Source organism: Sylvia atricapilla, chromosome 10 (genome assembly GCF_009819655.1).
Source record: "Sylvia atricapilla isolate bSylAtr1 chromosome 10, bSylAtr1.pri, whole genome shotgun sequence".
Lineage (NCBI taxonomy): Eukaryota > Metazoa > Chordata > Aves > Passeriformes > Sylviidae > Sylvia > Sylvia atricapilla.
In genome coordinates, this window is record NC_089149.1 from 25,950,815 (window position 1) to 25,969,646 (window position 18,832).

General features: G+C 38.2%; 1 protein-coding gene across 14 annotated transcripts in view; it reads right to left on the reverse strand.

Moving 5' to 3' along the window:
• DLG1 (discs large MAGUK scaffold protein 1) overlaps window positions 1-18,832 on the reverse strand; it is a 145,014-nt gene that overhangs the window by 78,296 nt on the left and 47,886 nt on the right. For all 14 annotated transcript variants that reach the window (XM_066326390.1, XM_066326393.1, XM_066326394.1 and 11 more), the window contains one exon: window positions 13,800-13,964. In XM_066326390.1, coding sequence (XP_066182487.1) covers window positions 13,800-13,964 — 165 coding nt within the window. The remainder of the gene's footprint in view (window positions 1-13,799; window positions 13,965-18,832) is intronic.

The following is an 18,832-nucleotide window of genomic DNA, read 5'->3' on the forward strand; positions in this document are numbered from 1 at the left end:
AACAAGAAAGTCAAAATTCTCCTCTAAGCTCTCCTATTCATTGTTTACTCCAAAGTCATAAGAAAAAAAAAACAGGTAACAATAAGCAGACTTCAAAGGAAGTGCCAGCTTACCATCTTTGAATCAACTGCTAACAGATAGAAATTATCCTAATAAACTACAGTGTCTGAGGGTAACAATTATTTCTTTCTTTTATAAGTTTCTGTATTTCGGGTTAAATCATTCAAGACATCTTGACTAATGACAAATTTCACTTGACAGTAGCAAAACAAACCTAATCTCCCATGTTTAAGTAATTCTGACATTTCAGCTTTGTTCCATAGCTCTTAGTCATATTTTCCGAAGAGATACTAATTTTCTAATGCCAGTAAGTCTAAACTTCTCTCATTGTCAACCTTAAGAAGTCATTCAAAAGCCACACAATTAAAATTTAGCTTGCTTGCTTTTACCTGGCTTTGAATGATGATTAACACAAAAATCTCATAGAGCAGATGGACAGTGAAGTTGAAAAATGTCATGATTTTCTTACAGACTGCACTACTGAATATACACCCTGTATGTAAGGGAGACAATCCTTCATCTGTGTCTTATTAGTAGTCAAAAAACCTAGAAAGCTGTTACAGAATTGAATTTGTTGTTTTACCTAGAGTTAAGGCTTTAAATTATCTAATTCTTTAGATAAAATTCCTTAACCATTAAATACATAGACCATTTGAATTGACATCTTGCTAGAGCTATGGAATTGATATTTCTTAACTACGTTATTGCCCTTCAGAGCTAAGCAGCAGAATGCAAACTACATTTTCAATATTTTACTGTTTCATTAGGATATCTCATATTTAAAATTGCTGGAGGCTCATCACTTGCAAAATAAATAAAAATCAGACCTCATTTAGTGTTTCCATTTTCATGCTTTAATGCTTGAAATTATACAGAGCTCTTTAAAATATGAAAATGAAAGCAGACAGAAAACGCCGTTCATAAATAAGAGATTATACGAAATCACGCATATATAAATAATTGCTCTTTCTGCCTAGCAAGTAATCAGCAAACACGCAGACACGATCACTTTAACATGAGGCATATTACCTGGGTGGAGCTGGCAGCAACAGAAATGCAGTCAATGAAGCCATGTCTCCGAGTGAAAAACGCCACTATCTGCTGCCACCGGGAAGGCTCAGCCCGTAACTCATCTGTTGAGCCTTTCTTTGCCCACTGCTTCTGTTTGGGGCCTACAGAGCTGTGGCTGGAGCCAGCGTTGCCTCGGCTGGCGCGAGAATAGAGGAGTGTGTTATTTCCGAAAATGTAATTCATCTCTGCAGCTCTGCAGGTGGTTGCCAGGCAGTCTTAATTCCCTACCAGCTGCTGAGTGGTGAATGAGCAGGGAAAAAAAAATGCAGATGGAATTACAGCAGCATCGTTTACAAACCAGGAAAACAAAATTCTTGCTGGCTGATGCTGGTTTTCTTCCAAGGCTTTTCACCTCTTACATTCCCTCTCTACCTGTGATTACGATGACGAGTATAATCTTGAGAAATTTAAAAAGAAAAAAAGAAAGCAGCAAGCGAAGGTTTTCCTTATTTTTCCTTTTCGGAAGGCACAGGATGAAAACCTTGCTTTCTCTTCCTAGCTGCCAACCGATATTTAAGGGAAACTGGGTAGCAGGTAGAGTACAACGTTACAAATTCACAGCTATGAGGATGGTGGTGGATGATAACAGCTACTGGGTGGAGAAAGCACAGATCAAAAATAACCAAGTTTCAATCACTGCCAGTAGAAATATCCAATAGCATCTTTTCGCTTCCTTGCTTGCATAAATTATGAACCTGAAGCAAACAAAACAGGGAATTATAGAGCAGAGCTGCACTATTCACTGATTCTGTCTTTAGGAAAACATTCCACAAAGCAAAATTACTTTAACACCATGTTCAAAACAAATATTTAAGAAACAACTCTTTGCTGGTTTCTTCTTGTTTTTCCGTGCTTTTTGTTCGTAAAACAACTCTTGAGGGAGTGAATCAGAGTGCCACAAAACAATCATATTGTCTAGTGTATCAGAGGATGCCTAGCAAAGTTGTTCTACTGTGGTTTGGGGGTTTTTTAACCCTCAAGAGAATCAGAGACTAGATTAAACACTACGAGTCCACAATATTTTTAATCTGTGGATAACATGTCACATTCATTACACCTATGCCCAAATTGCTGTGACTGCTGTAAGCATATTATGAAAGCAATAAATACATACGTATCTTTCTGACTCGACATTATTTCTTGAAATTACAAAAATAATTCAAAACAAACAATTCTTACTATTCACTAATGACTTTCTGGTAAGATTATTTTGATCTCCCATGCACATGCCAAGTATTACTGTTATAAGTTTTCTCTGCTCTCTTCATAGCAGAAAAGAATTCAGAATAATTATCTGAAAGATTGTACGAAACTCAAGTACCTTACAGAACTCACAATTCAAATTTTTATAGCCAACTATTTTTAAAAAAGTCCTCCAGCTCACATCAGAGGAATTATTTTGGAAATCAGTTAAATGTCAAGCTTTCAATACCAGCTCATCTCTGGAAAGCCAGAAGTTATCAAAAACATTTGTGGTATATTTCCACAGTCATGATCACAGCACCAGGGCAAACATTTTCAAAAAGCAGAGAACTCTCCAAATAAAAGCAGAAAAAATCCTTACAACACGGCCACAACTTTCGGTCACGTAATTCTAAAAATCCACTGAGTCATGATGTGCATTTTAGCAGAGTTACCAAATTCCCTCATGTACTTTTTGAGGTGCAACATAATCTGCTGTTTAACAAATTCTTACTGACACCTATCCTATTCTGAGCAACAGTTTTTTTCCTGCCAGCTTCTATTACAAGCAGAAATAAGAAGGACATTAACTGAAATCTGTCATAGCAAGATCAATGCACCATTTACTTCTACTCACCAGTACAGCTCAATAACACACCACATGCCAATATTACGAGCACACCTTTCAGACAGATTTTATTAATATTTATAAAATACAATGGCTTATCACTAAGTCATATGAAACTGGGACTGACTTGAGCAGTGTTCTTAAAGCTGTGAGCATAAGATAGATAATGGCAGTTGAGAATGCCTGAGACACAGGAGATACAACAACCCTTCCAAATGGGCAAGCTTTTCATAATGGGAATTTCTTCACAGGAAGACTGCAGCACTTCCTGAGCCCTATCTTTTTCCAGACACAAAAAAACCATACCTAGCCTGAAAAATGCTATGAGTTTATTAGCAGAGAAATTGATTAATTTCTGGCTATGACTGAAGGTGTTCGAACAAGGTACAAAAGACATGCTTTGAGTTCTAAGTCTTTTTAAAAGACTCAGGTGGAAATATTTTGTATCATTTTCTACCTATAGCCTTGAATGTCAACACTGCTACACAGTTTATTAAGTAACTTAGAGCACAAGAATTTGGCTAACATACAAAAGGACTTTTTCAAGAATTAATTTTTCTCTCTGTTTCTCCCCGTAGGCTCCAAACAAAGTCACATGGAAGAATATTATTCAAAATTCTGGAAGAAAACACCACAATACATGGACAAGAAATGTACAAAGTAGAGGGGTTTCTTTACTATAATATCAATCTGCTTAAAGATAAAAGATGTTTGCTGTGTTTCAAGGCAGTTTCTTTCAAGGATGACTCCCACACAGACAACAATCCACTATGGCATCAATTACAAAGTGATTTTAGAAATCAGCACTTCAGGAAAGCATCACATGGACAAAAAGCTTCCTGAAAGTGAAGCAATGATGATTTAATTTCAATTGAGAGAGAAATCCAGAAAAGTACTTAAGGAAGAGGTTATGCAACCCCGCTGGTGATGCAAGGCAGCAATCTGTGTCACCTACACTCCATATGGATGCAGTGAAATGGAGCAAGATCTGCTGACGCCTAAGCAGATAGAGTTGCAGTTATTTGTAGAAGGAGCTGCTGCTGTGGTGATGGAGACAAACCCTGATTTCTACATGTTACAAAGCAACCTGAAGATAAAGGGAAAGCATAGCTCTGGCACAAAATCAGGATAGCACAAATGAGTCCAGATTAGAAAAATGGTCAATGGTAGAGTTGAAAATACAGTGGGAGGCTGTAAAAATAAGGGCTCATTCCAGTCAAAGAGCATTTCAACAGAGGGTAAAAGACCTACAATTAGAAACTGGAAAAAGTTCTATTTGCATTGAAAAGGCAATATCCAGAGAAAGGAAAATAATGAACACAGATGTCACAGCTGGAATTGCATCTGTGAATGATTGCCTCCAGAGTCAGGAGGCAGAACAGGGAAGCTCATCAGGAAACTGCAGGAAGTCCTGAAAGGAGTACAGAGCCTCCATCACTCGTTTTTCATATTCTGAGTATTGAACTGATGGGGCTAAAATTAAAAACAAAGGAAAAAAAAAAAAAAAGCCACACACTAAAACAAAACAAAACCCACTATTTACTGTTAAGCAAGAATTGAGAATTTGCAGGTTTGAAAAGATTCCCACCCCAAAACAAAACATCACGTAATTAAGATTTCTACTTCAGTACACATATCTCTACAGGGTAAGAAATTTACTGGAGGATTCATCTGCCCTTATAGAGGCTGCAGAGTAGCATTACTAGTTCCGTTAACAAGATACAGAGATCACAGTGGTCACTAAATGTAAAAATCAATATCAAATATTTAGTCTAGAATTCCTCTGTCTTTTTATCCAAGTAAATTGGTATTATCAGCTTGCTGAGAAGTCAAAACATGACATAATGCTGTATTTTATTCTCTCAGATAAAGGTTTCCTGGGTATAACTTTATAAGCAGAATGCACACCTACAATTAAAAAGGCATAGCAACAAAAATTGATTGTGAACAGAAACAGCAATTCTATCTTAATTACCCTTTCTAAACAAAAACCAACAGCCTCCCTGAAGCATTTGAAAAGTGTCTTATGTTAGTCTTATTACCATTTGGCTAAATGGAGTATTGGCTAAAAAAGCTCAGACCCTAAAAGATAAAACCTGATTGTCTTAACAGAGAAAATTCAAGAATTACCTAAAACAATGGCAGGTGCTTATTTTCTTTTCAGTATCATTTAGGTTTTGACCAAAAAGAGAGGCAAAAGAAATGTTCAGAACTTGGCCATTCAAACATAAGACTATGCAACTTAAACTCTTCAGGCACGGGAACAAAAGCAATACTCAAAACATAGATACAAGCTCATGTTTCTTTCTTACACTTTTCATAATTCTAGATTTAACAAACTTTTACTGGTATAAGTCTAAGTCTCATAAACAAGTATATGCAATATTCTAAGCCAAAGCCCAGGAGCTCAGAACTCAAATACTGTGGAGAAAAAATATTGTTACCCCTTTTTGCTAAGAGATGCTAGAAAGTTCATCTTAACTTTTAGTTCAGATAGGACTGAAGGATAGTTCTTGACCAACATCATTTACATAATCAATAAAAAGTACCTATCTTTCTGCTGAAATCAACTTATAAACAAACATATCCCAGCACAATTATTCTACAACTATCAATTTTAGTACAAATACGTAATATAAAAGATCATTACCTTATTACTCACAATACAGCTCAGACAACCTACCAATCTGGGCAGATTAAACTGCCTGGTCTTCCGCACTCTGCTCATGAACCTCCTGCCCATCCTTTTGGCCCGCCAGACTGACAAAAACATCTTGTGTTTACTGCAAGTCTCCTGAGGCTTGCTTCAGTCATCAAAAGGAACCCAACTGCACCAAGAGCTATGGGAAAATCTTGGGTGAAAACAGTGCACCCCCTTTCTAGGACGATTTGATGTTGATTACTGTATCTTAGGCTGTTCTAATGTTTGGATTAATCCACAGTCCATCTGTTACGGTTTTTCTTTCTTGTCTCTGTTGACAAAAATTTATTAAGATCCTTATGGAGAACTGGGCAGACTTGGTCAACTGCTTCTTACTATAAAACACAAACTGACACCTTTGCATGCGTTTACACATTCTTCAATCACAGGAGTTTAAAATCAGTGATCTATCAAGAAATTGGACAATGCATTTTAATTAAAGACTGCATAACAGCTCCTCTCACATGACCACTTAAGCACAATACTAGTCCAAAAATAAGTATGCCTGAGAGTTTCTTCAAGTTTTTCTTTATGATTTCCAATATTCTATGTATATTGCTAACACCCAGAAGCAATGCCTTTCTGCTGAAGATGGCAACGCTTTACAAAGTTTTATATTTAGAAAAAAGTAACAGATTGCAACCTTCTCACAATCATAACCCAACTTGCAAATTACATGTCAACTGATCTTTGATTTCTAAATGGAAACAGTATCTTAATCTTCTGGTTAACTTCACCTACCTACTCAGACTGGAGCAGGACAAGAAAATCTTCACAGGCAAAGAAGAAGTTACAATCACTTTGACTGTTGGCTAACCTTGAACTCACACAATTCAAAACATAAAGACCATCAGAATTCCTAAGAGCAGAAAAGACCTCTCAATTAACAGAGAAGGCTGTTTTAACAGCAGCTCCACTTCTGGGGGAGCACTCGAGAAAACAGAGAGGATTAGAGAGAAGATACATCAGGTGATAAAAAGAAGGAAACCTATTAATATTAGTGGCACGAGATTCGGGTTCACATGGAAAGGAGATTGTTAGCATTGAAGGAAGGATGTGTAAATATGCACATTTATATAACAGCTATCTCCATACAGCTTAATGGGAATGAGTTAAATAAAGGTGCTTGCTGCAAGTTGAAGAAACAAGCAATGTACACTGTAATACCTAGGTTGGTATAGCTAGAAACCAAAAGACTGCCAGCAGTTGAAAGGTTATTTCAAAGTCAGAGGCTGACTGTAGATCACTGTGTTCCCAGGCTATAAAACAACTATCACCTGCTAATCTGTAGTTCTGAATATAAATTTTTATTTTTGAACTAACCATTCCCTAGTCATTTTCATCATTTTAGAGACTCAGCTTTACTGCCTAGATTCACTGGTATCTCCAAAGGGTAAAGGGGTCAAACTAGCTCATTCCTCATTCCACAGTAGCTGCCCTCAGTCTCTGACCATTCTTGTTGTTCTTCTTTGAGTATCTAAATTTGCCTTCTTAATCAAGATAATGAATGGTGCAGATTTCTGGAGTGATAAGATAATGCAGTTTAATTCCCTTTTGCTTTGCTGATTTATTCCATATATTCCATTTGCCTTTTTGACTGTAAATTGAGATGATTATTCCATTAATTTGTTATAACACTGAGCTCTTATTCCTCCTAGATGATGCAATGAGAACACAGCTTCTTCCAAGATCCTTCTGGAAACATCCATCCACGATTACCAATCTTCTTTCCCACCTTTTACTTCCCTTTTGTTGTTTTGGTTTGGTTGCCTTTTCGTTTGTTGGATTTGGTTCTTTTAACAACTAAATCCCAAATTTTTTTTTTTTATTTCATGACAGCTTAAGTTTCTCCATAATCTCTTCTCGAGTGCACCTATTGTGTGCATCTAAGAAAACCTAGAAAACGTACATCAACAAGATGATCTTTAAGCACATGCTTTAGGAGATCTATGCAGCAGAAATTCTCTTTGCAATGCATTCATTGCTTTCTCATCTCTCATTTTTCCACATGCTCATTGATTCTGCTCTTTAGAACAGTTTCACTGTGTTTTGCCAGTACAGAAATGAGAGCAAGTTCCAATTTCTCCTCTCCCTTCTGGAAGCTATTTTAAGAACAAGTGCCACCTTGCCATATCTCATTCGTGTGACACCACAGTCAGGATAAGTGGGCTATTACATAGCACTGCAACACTAACAGATAAGCAGTTTCAAATCAGGGTTAATTTAAAACCATTAAGCTTAAATATCATTAGGTCCTGGAAATACTTTTCCAAAGATCACTAAAGATGTGAAAAAAAGCAGGCATACACCGAGTAGGCACAAGGTATTTATTTCACAGACAGTGCATGTAGCCAGCATAACTGCTTTGCTAGGACTACAAAGCCTGGGCAAAGGTTTGAGTACCACTATTAGTCTTTTTTTTCTTTTTTTACACTATGTGTCCACAAAGCACGGCATATGGGGCACAAAACCACAAGCTGCTGCTTCTAAGCAAGAAGAGAGGAAAGGCTCAAGGACATACCTCTCACTCTACAGGCACTCACAGCACTAGGTCAAATAAAATGCCCAACTAACCTACTGCCACTCTCAGCAGTGAACAGCGAAGGTGTAGAGTGATCCTTCCTTGCTCAATACACCAACAGAGCTCCAGCAGAGGTTCACAGAGCCAAAGAAGGTAATCTCTGTCTTACTGCTTTTATCCCAATAAGACTACTTGCACTCCAATGCAAACTGAACCTGAATATTTTCTCCCAGATCTGACACTGCAGAGGGTAAGTGGAGATAAAGCACAGGGACACTCACTGGGCACAGCTACTGCTTCAAAGGTATTCCCTGAGTGCTTCATCTGGCCAAAAAGATTCCTTTGGTTAGAATTTGGGGGTAAAACTTCAATCTTTTATTCCATGGGGAACAGTATTTCACCTCAGTCTGAAGCATTTCATTGTTCAGAGACAGGAAAACAGTAACTCATTTGCATTTAATGTCATAATATTATGAAGTCATACTTTTATTCACTGACATATTTATGTAACCACAAGAGTCCTCCAACTGCTTTAAGTGGATAAACAAGATTAATCCACATGTTCCCTTTGGTAAAGGGAAGTTGGGATTTTTACTGCATCACCTGAAGCATAAGTGCTGTAGCAGAATACAACAGCCCCAGCCAGAATGACAGGTCTGTGCAGGAGCAGGGGGAAGGATCCCTGCACTGCCTGTCCCCAGCGTCCCCCGTACAGGGATGACCATTCCTGGGAACAGTGAGGACAGGAAAGTGGCCAACTGTGGTGCATCAAATACAGACAAGAGCCCATGATTATGGAACTACAAGTTAAAGACTTCCCCCACCAACCCAAACATACTTCTCATAATTCCTAGAGTGGTCTGCTACTCCACCGATATCTCTAGAGACAAGCTCTTCTAGAGATACCAAATATTCAACCAGTAGAAAGTCTTTAGCTCATTATAGATGTATGATTCAGTCAGTAAGTTAAATTTTCATTTATAGCATGAATAAGTAATTTTAGGCTCCTTACTAGACTAATAAAGCCGTGTTTCCAACTAAAACATTTCTTTTCAGCTGTCCATATCTGTGACACATGAAAGGAACAAACCAGGTGCAGGCACTTTCCTCAACCCCTTGAAGATTGGTGCTATGGTGAAAATCTCCAGAGACAGATCATTGAACAAGATTTGATCAAGAAAAAAGAATGGCAGAGACTTTTCTCAACCAAGTCTAGCTTCCTGTTATCACATGCAGCCACATGATAATATCATTTGTAAACATATCAGCTACTTTGAAAAAATTTTAAGAACTTGCGCAAATTTCAAATGGGAATTATGGATATAATGGAAATGCATTGAATATGCAATATTAAGGATTTATTTCAGACCAAGATAAAGATTTACTATGCTAGTCATGGTATATTTTTCCAGTACAAGATATATTTAGTAGGTTACAAATTATTACACGTTTCCTTTAGAGTTTCTGCAGTAACAGTGAAATATTAGTCCCAAATACCAACACACAATTCTCAAGCATATTGCAGAAATACAGGGAAGCCCCAATCAGGTTCTACACTTGAATACTGAATTGCCATGCTACATCAAATAATCTGTCATGCCCACGTTTCTCTAAATAAAGATTATTGATTTTGGTTTTTTGTCTTATTGCACCATGACCCATTATTTCATAGCAGATTATAATAATCTGTATTGAAAGCTTTTTTTCCTTGATAGAAAACTGCACTCCACAGTTCAAAGCTTGCTTGGTACCATATCATATCTGTAACACATTACACTTGATTGGAGCTGTTTAATAACACGATATTTTACCCCAAAGCCGTCACTGCGAGGGGCTGCCATCTCCCTGGCGCACAGCGCTAAATTCAGTGTCCCATGGAAGGAAACCTGTTTAGCATCGCCATCTCGCGGCCAATCCTCAGGGCAGAGGAGCATTTCCCAGCTCCCGGGAGCTCACACCGGAGCCTTTCCAGGCTGAATCACAAAACCCCACACCGCATCCTGAAGAAATTCTGGTACTAGCTGCCTATCTACATGAAAAATATTCTTCAAAACCTTTGGCGGAGAATAGTCATGAAGGATTTGAAGTCTGGTCATTTTCACTATTTCTTCATGATTCTCTACTATTAAATACTTCTTTAAAAGCAGGTTTACAGCATTAGCATTAGCATTCCATTTCCCACAGTATTAGAGAGGACACAAAAATCTCCTGGGCCAAGTTTACTTCTTTGTTACCTGAGACACAGGAAGCAAACATTTCTTCTTAAACTGACAAAGCTCCACTCTAACAAGGCACAATCTGGAAGTCTTACTTAAATTTCAAATCTGTATAGCTAGTCTCTCTTATTTTATGCATACTGCAAATACGTAATATTTTAACCCAATCTGAATCTGAGGTAGCCCGTTCCCCTGTCAAGAAGACAAACCACCTTCATTTACTACATTACTTAACATTTGATAAATAGCTTTAATCTAAAAATTTGAGATGCGCATTTTTATTTTTGGACATTGGAAACTACTCTTTGACATAACATCCACCTGTCCAAGCAAGTTATAAAAAACATTTTAAGTCATAGAGTACTTGAAAGTTTCTCTCAAGAACTAAATGCAAACTTGTGAGAGGGCATCTCCCTTCCCTTCTGTTCTTCTATTATTATTATTGCTCCATAGTCCAGACAGCTTCCTGTAATAGAAGGTATTCCTCAAAATCCAATCCTACCGGCCTTTGCAGCATTGCTTTAAAAGCAACATATAATCATAAAACCAGTGACCTCTTCAAACCACTAACTCTGTATTTGAAATTTTAAGTGTATTTAACACTTGTATTTAAAACAAAAACTGAACCTATTATTTTATTCATGTCCTAAACACAATATTTTCTATCACATTTAGTTTCCTTAAGCAACGCACTGTTGAAGAAAGCTGACAGAAATCTTGTATACCAGTGAAGAGCTGGTCTTTGTACAGTGCAACAAGCCAATCTACCAAATAAATCACACAAAGCACTCTTAAATCAAAACTGTCTTTGCTAAATTGATCTCCAGCAAGAGCTATGCCAAAACTATGAACACCTTGCAGACCATCAGACCAAAAGCAGAGCAGACCAGCTATGCTAATAATACACCAGCAACCTTGGGGTTTTTCTTCAGGAGAGAAGGAAGCTGGCAATCAATTAGCATCAGAATTCAAAACTACACAGATCGCTGGTAAACAACTGAAACCTGGAACACACCCCCCAGTTTTCAGACAAACAAAGCTTTGAACAACTTCAATTTACCATACATTGCTTTGAAATTAATAGAGAGCAGTTACCTGAAAATAATCAGATACATGCTAAAAATGGTAATACAAACTGAATGATAGTACTTCCCTGATGAACGTTCTTCCCTATTGAGTGATGATTTACCAATGTGAGACAGATAATAGCAATCCTCCTCAGAGGCCTAAGACACATAGTATTTTGAAAAGGCCTTAGCATATTTTGTAACTATACTTAATTCCCAGTTCTGCATAATCCTATTTCAAGAACAGTTTTCTCTCTTCCACAGTTTTAGAGCTCCCCTCTTTGCTTTTTTGATCCCTTTATGCTTGCTAAAAGGCAAGACTAACTGTTCCAGGAATTAGGAAAAGCTTGTAAATAAAGAGTTGACCTTAAGTCCTCAGAGGAAGAGGATTTTTTATTTATTTCTAATGGTTGCACATAAAAGTTGTTTCATTACTTTCTAAACATCAATCAATTCAGGGAATGAAGCATGTGAAAGTGTGTTATTGAGTGTCTAATTTCATAAGCAAGGAAAGTTTGAAGGCCTAGCCATTCCCAAAAATGAAAGCTTTGTCACATGAGTATTCTCAGAAGGCTCTTCAGAGGGCAATATAGCCCACTTCTAAAAGGTTACTCATTAGGGCTTAAAGAAGTCACCTTGTCTAGCTGAAGACTATGGAAAAATACTGGGAGTTCATTATGGAGATGTAAGTAAAAATCACTGGTTCAGTATCATCATGGACATTTTAAGACTTTAAGAAAAGCCAGAAAACAATTACTAAATGCACTGACACACTACAGCTGGTTCTTCTACAGAGTCCTCACAAGTCAATGATAAAGTAGTGATACATTCAACAAAATTTTTCTTCATAATTGAAAAAAATGGAAATATAACTAGGTTCAAAACATTTTTTTCTTAAAATACCATAGAATAGTCTCGGTTGGAAGGGGCCTTAAAGATCATCTAGATCAAACTCCCTGCCATGGTCTTGAAGACTCTGCACTTAGGCCAGGTTGCTCAAAGCCCCATCCAAACTGGCCTTGAACACTTCCAGGGATGGGGCAGCCACCACTTCTCTGGGCAGCCTGTGCCAGGGCCTCATTACTCACGGGAATGAATTTCTTACTAATATCTAATCTAAACCTACCCTCTTTCAGCTTGAAGCCATTCCCCATCTTGTCCTATCACAACACGACCTTGCAAAAATTCCCTCTCCAGCTTTGTTGCAGCTGTTTAATGTACTGGAAGGGGCTCCAAGGTCTCCATGGAGCCTCCTGTCCTCCAGGACGAACGGCCCCAACTCTCTCAGCCTGTCTTCACAGAAGAGGTGCTCCAGGCCTCTGATGATTTTTGTGCCCTCCTCTGGCCCTGCTCAACAGGTCCACATCCTTTTGCTGAGGACCCCAGAGCTGGACACGGCACGTGGGGTCTCAGCAGAGCAGTTCAGAGGGGCAGAATTCCCTCCCCCAGTGCTGCCCACTCTGCTTTGGATGCAGCCCAGAACATGTTTGCCTTTCCAGGCCGTGAGTGCACATTGTTGGATCATGTCCATCCTCTCGTCCAGCAGCACCCCCAAGTCCCCAGGGCAGCTCTCAGTGTAACAACATTTGTTCTTTGCAGTTACAAAGGACACTATCACACACAAACAGTTCAGGCTAAAAGTACCGAGCTATAAGCCAATGTAAGCCCATCTCATCACTCTAAAGCCCAAACATCCCCCAGTATCAAATCATTTCTCCACTTTTACCTCAAAACCAGCCATAAAGACTCAAAGATGTTATAGAAAACAGCATTTAGTTTGACACATAAAAACACTGTGCTCTCCAGAACATGATTGAGCTGCATCTATCTACTAACACAGTAAATAAAACTGCCTGTTATTACCCCCTCCCAAACCTCACACTCAATTTGTTGTCTAAATCTTTCAATCTGTCTTCAAGTTACTGAAGCCATCTTGAAAATAATGGTGCTGCATGCTGAAAAACTCCAGAGACATATTGCACTTGTCTTATTACATACTGCACATAGATACTCAATTAAAATATCTACTAGAAACAAACTCAGAATTGACTCTACAGGTTTCTGACTGAAAATCCAAAACAAAACCGACAGCAGGAACTAGTGTTCCTCAAAACTACATCCAAAATCTTAATCTACAACCTGTAGTTGTTTTCTGGGCGTTTTACTACCATGCACATCTAGTTAGAATGTGTGGAACTAAGTCAATGCCTTAATGTCTACAAAGTAAATTTCACAAATGAGCAGTTCCATAACAAACAGAAAGAGGTGTTTCATGTGCATTTTTTTGCCCCAAAAATTAAATTCCTGAGGAGCATACCAGAACAGTTCACTCGTAAACTTTAAAAATGCCTACCTTTACTGGTGAAATATGAGAATGGGAAACAAATCCATGGACATTCTCAATCTGTGACAGATTCTTCTCTGATACGTGGACCAGCTCTGGACCCGTCACCTCATTGGCAATGTGTGGAGAGCTGTGCTCCTGTGGGGGTGTATCTTCGTCCTGATAGCGGTATTTCTGAAAGAAAATTATAGAAAAAGGTCAAGCCACCACAGAAATGAGAAAAAGGTTATCCAGAAAACCTAAGTCAGACCGAAATAGTTGTTCTTCTGACCCTGCTGACTTCAAGGCAATAAAAATCTATAAATAAAAATTTTAATTAGCGTTTTTAGTTTAAAGACTGGTCCTATCCAAAAATGTTCCAGCTCTTTTAGTCCCACCTGGGATTACTATAAAGCTACCTAAACCCTAGCAGGGTTTACTGTGTCCATAAGAAAGATCTCAATATTTTCTAAGCATTCACTTTATCACATCATTACCATATTGCCAAGTACATAAATAGTTATTAATAACTTATAGGGAAAGAATGTCATATTATTAAGGGTACAGAAAAACCTCCTAAACATACTCATTTTAATGTTGGGGAAAATTATTCCTGTTATTGTAGCATGTTTAGGACAGAAAATATTTCTTTAGGGTATCTTTTAAACAGAATTCCAAATTCTACATACTAGAGCTTAAGTCAAAAATAAACATTTTTCTGGTAATTCTTTTATATATCATAACCCAGTAAATAACTGCAAGTAACCCACTTATCTATAAGCATAGGAACACTACACCAAGGCAGTATCTGACAAACAGTGCATAACTTCTAACCCTCTCAGGAGTTACATGCAATTTCTATTTCAAATTACCACAAAAGTCCATCCCCTTCATCAAAAACACCTACAACATCGCAAAGTTAAGATCTACAGGATAAACTACAAAAAAAAAAAATAAAAAATAAAACTCTGCTTGAAATGATCTATCAGTTATCAGCTCCTGCAATGCTTAACACATTCTTAACTCAGCTGTGAAGTAGAAGCATTTCAAGTGTATTTTCTCTAAAAATACTAATTAGCAGAGAAGCACAAGACCTGCTTCTTCCAGCATAAGAAACAACTCCTAAGAAGAAAGCAAGAGCATTATGACTTCTGTTGCCACAGGAACCCAACTCTAAACACTTCCAGAGCTTGTCCTCAGCGGGATCTACCAAAGGAGAGACGTAAAGTATGACAGTTACGAAAAATTGCAGTGGTTATTCAAAATGCCCTGATTTTTCAAATTTTAAGCAGAGAGGTTTCATGAGATAATCAACTTAATAGCTCACTACTATCAGAAGATAAAAGTTCCTTTTCTTTCCTTTCCCTGCAGCAGTGAGTTGCTGGATTGCTCAGCCTCACACTGCTGCCATTCATCTTTTTTCTGAGATTGACTTGTTTTCCACTTATCAAAATAAAACCCTGAAAGGAGTTGACATCAGCTCTCTAGAGCAGCCATATTAAACATTGGAAACAGAGAAGAATTATAATTTAAACAAAGTGTTGGCCAAAAATACAAGAGTGCGTTACCAGAGTACAAATTAGACCACATTGACAATTAGAGAAAATAAATGTTGGAGCTCCAAGAAGCAGAGAAAATGTCTTGCAGCATCAGAGGATGTAGGAATACTGCAAGCTTAAAGCAGCCTGCTCCACTGATGAAGGCCGTATTTGCCTGTAAGATATCCCTAGAATATCTTCAGCTTTGATTTCATTAGGAAATACAGGAAAATTATTTGAAAGTGAATTTAGTTTCCAGATCATCTCAGACAAGATCCTGCAGAAGCTGGAACTGGATCATTCCAGTTTTACTGTGAGGGCCAGGGCACACACAGCTACAGCCACACAAAAAACCCCTGAACACACTAATTAGTCAAATAGTCATAGGTCAATCAAAACTAATTTCCTCTACAGAATAGTTAATATCTTTAGATGAAGCAAGGAATTACCTTGCCTTTTTTTCCTGAAACCAGACATATTTCTTAGAAACAGGTACTTTATTAGAAACAGATTCTTGAACATGACTGAATGCAAACAGGCTCTGGATTTCCCTAATAGATACATTTTTACATTATAGAGTGCATCAGTGCTTGTAACAGTGCATATGAAGTTTTAATAGATTGGCATTTCATTATTTTGATTAAAAATGAAAAAAATGTTGTGATAAAGAATTCTCTGCTAAAAGGCAGTGACCAGGTCTACAGTCTTCTAAAAAAATTTTACAAGTGAACTGCTAATTAGATTTTGATGCGGTATTTGAGATTGGCATCACTATTTGACACAAAGTTGTTTAAGAGAAGACTTAGTGCCATGGTGTGATTGACAAGGTGATTTAGGTCATAGGTTGGACTTGAGGATCTCAAAGGTCTTTTCCAACCTTGTTGATTCTGCAAAGCACATGAAAGCATAATATCTACACTAAAACCTAATCTGAAAGGTACCACAGCCCTTCACAGAAACTACTTTTGAGCAAAGTGCTTTAAGTAAAGCAAACTGCTGTATCTTGTAACAGGCGATTCTCCATGGATGTGTTTCTACTGCTTTACTACAGAGCACACCCCTGAACACAGTGCCTCTTGTCTGAGGCAGAGGTCAGGTGAGCTGGGTGGCCAAAGAGCCACCATTCCCCACTGACTGCCCTTCGTCCTCTCCCAGGAGCTGCCAGCCCCTGGACAAGACTCAGTCAGCTGCTCCAGTCGTGCCAAGTGAACTGTGCTGCTGCATCCAAAGCCCTGTGCCAGTGCCCCTCCATAGGGGTCTAAAGACACCATTTCACAGCACAGCCCAGCTCCCTCAAGGGCAGCCAGGCTCTGAAGAAGCAGAACCCATCCACTTGCTCTTGCTCAGGCTGTACAACTTCATCTCTCTGCCCCTTGCTGGGAGCACACAGCTGACTTCAGACACTGAGCAAGCTCAGCAAGTTTATCCAGCAGAATGTTCTTCCCCTCTTCCAGCAGTAACAAATCTTCTGTAGTTCCCTGAAGTGGCTCATGGCAAGCTGAGGCACACAGCAATGTTGGCCTAACAGGGGAAAAGCAGGTAAAGAGTACGGCCAACCCACCTCCAGTGGCTAGGAGCAGGTCCTTACTCTCCTTACAAACAGCGGAATGCAATCCCACTCCCAAACCCAGGCTCCAAGGAGACCCTAATTTATAAGAGCCACTCGAGCAAGGGACACATCAAAGGAAAGAAAAAGGTGTGGCAAACCAACTCCGAACTTGCAGACAGTCTCAGCTGCACACCTCCCAACGCAATTAGGTAGTGGCCAAGTAATTTAACTCCTTTTTGAGGAGCTTCATGGACTGCTTTACAATTTATAAGCTTAAAATTAAGTCCAAATGAACCAAGTGCTAAACATTTAACACATACCTCTGACAGAGACGCTGCCCCAAAGGATTCTGTTGCACAATACAGGTGTGTCAAAATTAATTTAAAACATTTCTTTTCTGATGCAACATAGTTAACAGGATCTATTTAGGCTAAATTATTCCCTCAATAAGTTTTGAAATGTTACCAAACTCCATGGTCACTGGTTACACTACCGAAAAATCCATTTACTTTAATAAACCAGTGCTAGTTGCACGAGACGAACCAAACTTGAAAATGAACCCAATTCACCAGAGTTAAATAACTTTTCAGGCCCACAACATCCTTGCTTCACCCCTCAGGCAAGGCCAAGTTAGACAAAAGTAAGAACAAAGTCACCGCAACAATATGCAGGACAAACAAGGATTTTCTGGACATTTTACAGCACCATTTTTCATGACAGAAATCACCTGTTCACAGGAGAAGCACAGAAAAGTTTTAGGAAATTCATCCTAAGAGGTTCACTTGAGTCTTCCTAATCTCTTATCTGTATTTTCAAAAGAAGATATTTCAAAGTGCCTTCCCTCTCCAGACTTTAGCCCTCCCCACCCACCAGCCACACAACTCCCAAGTTACTGCTGGCTTCCAACAACAAAAGCAACAAACCCCAGGAAAGCAGTGTCTGACTTACAGTCTGTCCCCGGGTAAAGTTTTCATTTTTCACCGTACAATCCAACCATGGTTAGAAAGAGGTTAAGAATAAAAGAAAACTTGAATAAGTAAATCTAATAATTTGAAAAATATACAGAAGTTCACAGAGCCAGACCCTTTCTGAGGCAGTATGATGAAACCAAGTAGTTACAGATAATTTGCACACAATTCTCCAAGTTTAAATACCTGTCCTTTTTTAATCATTTCTCCATTTTACCAGTTAAACTAAATCTGAAAGGATCCTTCCAAAAATCATTCCAGTAACTGACATTATTGTGAAGCACTGTTTGACATGCAACACCTGCACTCCGGCATAAAATTATCTGGATGCAATGTCAAAAACAAACGGGTAGAGAACACAAACAACCTACAGCTTTCACAGCTCCCCATCTTTCACAACTCCATCACCCTTCAGCAGAAAATAACTTCCAACAACTCTAATAACAAAAGCAACAATATAGAAAATTTTGCATACATTGCTAAAATAAAACTAATAAAAAATGAATAATACATTCAAGATGCTAATGTCTTTTGTACAAGTTTTTCCTGTACTCTAGTGCTAAACTAGAAACTAGTGCTTAGGAAAACAATAGTGCCTTCCACACAAAGGAAAAAAAGGACACAAAATTAAAGATATGCTCCACTATTGCAGAACTGAAGTCAACTTGTAAACTTCTTATTTGTAAAAAACAAGAAGATTATGAAAGCCAAATAAATCCTCTTTGCAGGTAAACAGCAATGCATACTGCTAAGTTAAAAGGCTGTGAATAAGAAAAGAAACTTAAGTAATGTAAGAAAAGATGATAGTGTCCGTGTCTTTTTAGAACTTCTTCACAGATCATAGAATAGGACATTCAGTATTATTTTCAACTTAGGCATCAACACATGATAAACTGAACAATTTGCAATATTGGAAGAGGGGTTTTGATCTTTTTGCGTTTTCGAACACAAAATCATTATTTAGAGTAACTAACTACTTCATTCTCAAAAAAATGCACTAAGTTTTCT